Genomic DNA, 5,730 nt, shown 5'->3' with positions numbered 1-5,730 from the left:
ATTCCCCCCCCCCCCCATTTAACAGGGGGAGGGAGGCAGAGGCTGCTGTGACTTGGGCTCCATAGCTGCAGCTGCTGCCTGCCTGCCCCGCCACCCCCGTGTAATTGCCTCTTCATCCTGTCATCTCTCCCCTGCAGCCTCTTCCCCTCTCTACCGCCTCCATGCAGCGTCTGCTCCCCCCACCTGCCCTTCTCCCTCTCCCGTTTACCCTTGCTCTGCACCAGCAGGCTCCATTCATGCTGCAGCCTCGGGCACTGAGCATGGCCCCATAGCAGTGGTGAGCAGTAAGCATGACCATGACCAGGGCCAGAGCCAGAGCCAGAGCCAGAGCCAGGCTGGAGCTGTGCTCAGTGCCCCAGGATAGAATGGGGAGGAAGACTGCTGGTGCAGAGCAGGCTTGGGAGGAAAGCAGGGAGCAGAGGCAGCAGGGGGACAGGCACAAGTAAGGGGCAAGCTCCCTGACCAGCCCATATTACCTGCCTCCCCCATGCCTGCCCCCTGCAGCGGTGGGAGGGATGAATTAAAGATGACCCTCCAATAATTAGATTCTACACGTGAACAATTATAACAAATTTATACATTTTCCATGTATAAATTATAATTATTGGGGGGCATCTTAAATTTAGGGTCATCTTAGATTCAAGTAGATATGACAGTTAAAATGATTATTATGTTTAAATTTAAAAAAAAAAGTCACATGAGAGATGAAGCATATATTTCTGATGTGCACAGTACCTGCACTGGTCTATGTACGTTTATATGTGGGAGAAGAGGTTGTCGTATTCTCCCTAGAAGTTTTGTATAGAAAGCCAGAACTTGCTGTTTCATTCCTGGAGGACACTACAGCACAAGAGAAACACAATGAACGTGAAATAAAAACAATGCATCAACTGATCTTAACAAAAGTTCACATTAAATTTGAATATTTTTAACCAAATTACTTGAATAAATTCATCATAAATGAACAAATTATTTTTAACATTGTTGTGCAAAACCAATGGAAAATATCATCTCTAAGTCTAAATATTTTCTGTTGTGAACGTAGACATTTTCAGTGGTCTGTATTGTGGCAAGCCAATGTCTGAATTAAGTGGGACAGGTACACTAGCTTTGATGGAGTTGCCCTAGCTCCCGATTAGTCTATTGTTTTCACAAAACTTGGCAGCGTGATATCCTAGGGCTTACATCAATCGGCTTCAGTTACATAACAGAACATGGGGAATGGGTTTTAGGGAAATTTAGGCTGATGCCACCATGGAAGTCAACCTTTTTGGCAGGTATGCCATAAATTAGCTTTGCACCCTCCCCAAGTGCCACCCCCATCCCTTTCCCCTACCCAACTTGCTTTGCTTTCTTCTCCCTGCACTGTTTCCTCCCATATGTTCCACTCCATTCTCTGCTCTGGACTGGTTTATTTCCCAGTCAGTCCCAGCTGGCCAGGCTTCCTGTTCTTCTCGCCTAGGTGTTGCTAATCTCCCGTCCCCTTTTGCTACTGTGTTTGGTAGCCAGCTGTTTATAAACTGGGCTCTGCAAGTGAGAGTCCAGAGCCCAGTGTCAGTCTTCTCACCTCAGAAGGTTCCTGCTCTCACCTGCAGCAAGAAGCTGGACCTCTATCACTCTGGCTGCTCTGGCTGGGTTTGCTTCTGCTGCTGGTGATACCACCCCCTTTCAGGCTACAAAAGTTCTGGCTGTAAAGGGGCTTTGCTGATTTTTATTTCTTGGCCCTATTTGCCATGTAACAGGGTTACAGTTCCCTGTTATACCACCCCTACTTATATGCAGCTCATCTAAGGGTTTACCTAAACTGTAAGGTTATTTTTAAGCTCTGTTCACATGACTGGAAACTAATTAATTTGTACAGTAATCTCAATAAATGCTTGCAATTTGTCCTACGGCAAAGGTGTCAAACACACCTGGCCCTGTGGGGGTACAAGACTGGTTCACAGGCTGGATGAATGATATGGGGGCGTACCCCACTAAATGAATCATGCTCATGGACTGCCCTCCCCCCAGTGCTGGATCCAGCACATGCAATGCCTTTTTCAGGACAGGGCGGGAAGAGGCCCAGCATCCTAGATGCATGGCAGTGGCTGCAGTAAAGCTGCTATGCTGGGCTTCTTCCCATGGAGCTGCTACGTTTCCAGCACTGTTGCTCTCATCCAGGTGCTTTGACACTGCTGACCAAAGCAAACATTCAAAGTGCCCAGACTAACATATCCACTAATCTGAGTTGGCCGGTAAACAATTAGTTAAAAGTCCCCTGGTGGAGATGCACCCTAATGGTGGAACAAAAGAAGAAGGCTAAATCAGGGGTTAGTAACCTTTGGCCATGGAGCCATTTGATCCAGCCTGCAAGCGCAGGACTTCAGCGGCATTCAGCAGTGGGGGCTTTGGCAGCAGTCACTATTCCCATGCTGCTGCAAGGAAAATGCCACCCATGGCTGGGCCTTGGCACCCACACTTCCACCTCTGACCCAAACTGCATCATTCTAGCCTGTAGCCTATAAAAGTTTGCTAGCCGATGACCTAAACCTTTATCACGAATTGAATTATTCTTTAATTGGAGTCACCTGCAACATCGTACATGCAATTCATGAGCCATGAAGTCTAAATGAAATGCTGTATAGGAACCATTTGTGCAGGCCTACTCTTTTAAGTGTTATGACTTCCCTCAACTCTTAGAAGCATCTTGCCAACTATGAAGTTTGCACATCTCAACTACGTTACATTTTTCTCACAGAGTGTGTTGCTCTACTGTCCCAACTATATGTCTGAGCTAATGAATCTGCCCATTAAGGTATCCATTATGGCACTTCATTAGCCAAGACGCAGAACAGTCCAGTAACAGAGATATGGGTAAAAGTGATTTCAGAAGGAAGACATTGCAGTATTCTGGGATTGGACAGCTAGTACATACTCTAACTATACATAACATTTAAGCAGACAAAACAAAGAATGTGTGTGAATTTGTGCAAGGTGCAAGACTGACAAGCACAGAGACTAAAGTGTTCTCCATTTCCCCAGAACAGGCCATGGGACTGCAGTGGTGCCTAACTAATGCACTTGCACTGTGACATAAGCGTAACACTACTAGTTAATTTCATCATCTGTTCACTTCTTGGCCTTTCCACTGAAAAGACAATCAAGGAGAATGTCAACAGAGGGGTAGTGGTTTTTGTGGACAGCTGGTACTGGGAAGTACACGGAGACTACTAAACCTATTTCACGTTAAGTCACAAAGGAACCACAAAAAGGTTATTGTTATTGACCTGGGCTGGATTCATACTACTGCTCCAGATATATAAAAGTTCACTACTGACAAATTTAATTATTGCTGATACAAGCTTCTTCCTACACGTAACAAGCGTTAATTAATGCAATCATCATCATCTAACTACAAATCTGGAACCATCAGTTCTTTACGCTTAAAAATAATTGGCCTCTTGCAAACCTAAATTATGGGAAGCTGAAAAGGCAGTGTCAAATATATTGAGCTGTATGGCCATGCGCAACACAGCATAGTTCTAGACACCTGTGAGTTAAGCATATAGCAAAGGTGACTTTGTATCTTCCCATTGCCAATTGCTGGGGATGTTAAACCAGCCTGACAAGTATTATAGTAGATTTGGGGCCAGATTATCTCATGTCAAAATTCCAAGCTAGAGCAACTTGCATTTTAGCTCTATACCTAACACAGGAGCAGGGAGAAAGCAGCTTGGGAAACTCTGAACCCCTAAGCAGCTTAACATCCCTTTTGTACCACTGGAGTTGGGAAAACAAGAAGACTTGAGAACCCCAAGCACCTAGCTCAAATTTCTCTCTGTTCTTTTAGACTATCTAAAGACCAAAGTGCAAGAATTTCATAGTGCCTCAAAGTCCCATCTTGCCAGAAGCTGAGCATCCTCAACACTTACTAAATTCATGAACAACAAACATGTTAAGTGCCTTGAAGCATCACTTCCTACAAACGTGAAGTTTCATTGTTAGAAGAAAACTTACATCGGCTTTGCCTAGAGTATACAATGTCTCTAAGATCTTGTGATGTAGCAAATACTCCATACAAGGCCCCGTCTCTCCCGATTCCCTCTCATTTTCTTCTTGAACTAGGATATCCAACATCTGCTCCAGATGAGAAGGAATGTTGGTATCAGTAACAGGAGCTTTGTCATCTAAATAAAACAATCAGAGGAAAAAAATGACAAAAAGAGAATGTTTACTTTCCTTCAAGTTTTGTTATAAAATTCTGCTTAAGAAATGACCACTGTTATTCAAAATTATCTTAAAGAATATTAGTAGAAAACTTCTTAGAGCATGTACTCATTTATTACCTAGGTTCTTCCTATGTACCAGCACATTCAGCCTAAATTTTCAGTATGGACTAGAGATTCTGGTGCTCAACCTGAAAGACCTTAAAGGCTCTCAGTTTTCCAGAAGTGTTACCAACCTACCACCTGAAAAATTGGACCCTTGGAAGTGGGCCCTTAAACTGGTCTCCCTGTTGGTTCTGAAAATGTGGACAGCTGTACACATTATGTATTGGTTTAATTTTAATGTGAAATGCACATTTTGAGACATTATTCACATGACCAAAAGAGAGGGGTAGAAAGAGAATGCAGTTTGTGGCCAGTAATAAAAGACAGGAATTGAACCCTGCTCTTCTAGGTCCCAGATTAGCATCTACCTCACTTTTACCATCCAGCCTCAGTTTTAACAGCATAGATCACACCTTTTTTCTAGCTCATCTATTGCAGCTCCCTGCTGTGCTGTCCCTTCACACAATAGCTTGGAATCTGTGCACATCAATGAAGATTAGCTTCAACCATCACAAGGGAGATAGAGAAGCTATTTATATTTTTATTGCACAAATAATGTAAATACAGGTCATTTTAAAGAGGGTCTTGGGCAGGGTTATTATATTCTCTTTATCAAAACACTGTAGTGTTTTATTTAAATTTTACCCATCATCTCTGTAATGGAAAAGGGCGAGTTTCCAATCAATTACATGGAAATCCACGGAGTTACTCTTAATTTACACCAACATAACTGGGAGATGGCATTAGCCCAAGGTACTGTTCAGCACAGTCATATCTCTAGGAATCTAGAAACAACACTTCCTGAGCCAGATTCTGATTGGACAAATAACAGTCAAATTAGTCATTTGTTCTTATGCAACAACCTAAATATAACTTCCTTGAATACAGAGAGAAACAAGGTCACAGTAGACAACAGCCACATCAGAGCAGTTTCAAAACTTTTCACATAGGCATCGGTTATCTTACACTAATTTGGTGAAACTGGATCTTCTGGGACCTAATGCTGTTTCCATTAGAGTCATGGTAAAATTCCTATTAGGGTTAAAGGCAATATGTCTAACCCCATAACTTTCAAGATCCTTTAGGACAGCATTTCTCAACCTGTGAGTCACGACCCAAAAATGGGTTGCAAGAATATATGAAAGGGTCATAGACCAACTTTAAATATGGATCAAACAAACTTTACAAATGAATTCTCTTTTAAAGGAGAAAAACGTGGGAAACTGGCTTTTTCCTTGCAGGCTGAAAGAGTTCCAGCCTCCAAGGGGCTGCTTATGCCCCCCCCATGCCCACACCCCTCTGTCCCATACTGTGGGGCTGGGGCTTAGGGGCAAGGTGCAGTGGGTCAGGAGTGAGAGGCACTGAGTCAGGACCAGCAATCAATGTTTACAAATGGGTTCTGGTACAAAAAAGGTTG

The 5,730-nt window shown here is 43.3% G+C and overlaps 1 protein-coding gene across 1 annotated transcript in view; it reads right to left on the bottom strand.

The window, feature by feature from the left end:
- Positions 1-5,730, bottom strand: part of FAM160B1 (family with sequence similarity 160 member B1) — a 41,123-nt gene that overhangs the window by 28,287 nt on the left and 7,106 nt on the right. Inside the window, exons 3-4 of the mRNA XM_019502159.1 lie at positions 4,000-4,169; positions 736-840 (exon numbers count right to left, since the gene is read on the bottom strand). Coding sequence (XP_019357704.1) covers positions 736-840; positions 4,000-4,169 — 275 coding nt within the window. The remainder of the gene's footprint in view (positions 1-735; positions 841-3,999; positions 4,170-5,730) is intronic.

The sequence above is a fragment of the Gavialis gangeticus genome, unplaced genomic scaffold (assembly GCF_001723915.1).
Source record: "Gavialis gangeticus isolate Ggan-Ray unplaced genomic scaffold, GavGan_comp1, whole genome shotgun sequence".
In the NCBI taxonomy this organism is placed as follows: Eukaryota; Metazoa; Chordata; order Crocodylia; family Gavialidae; genus Gavialis; species Gavialis gangeticus.
The sequence above is the reverse complement of the archived record's forward strand: the minus strand, read 5'-3'. Positions and strand labels throughout refer to the sequence as shown.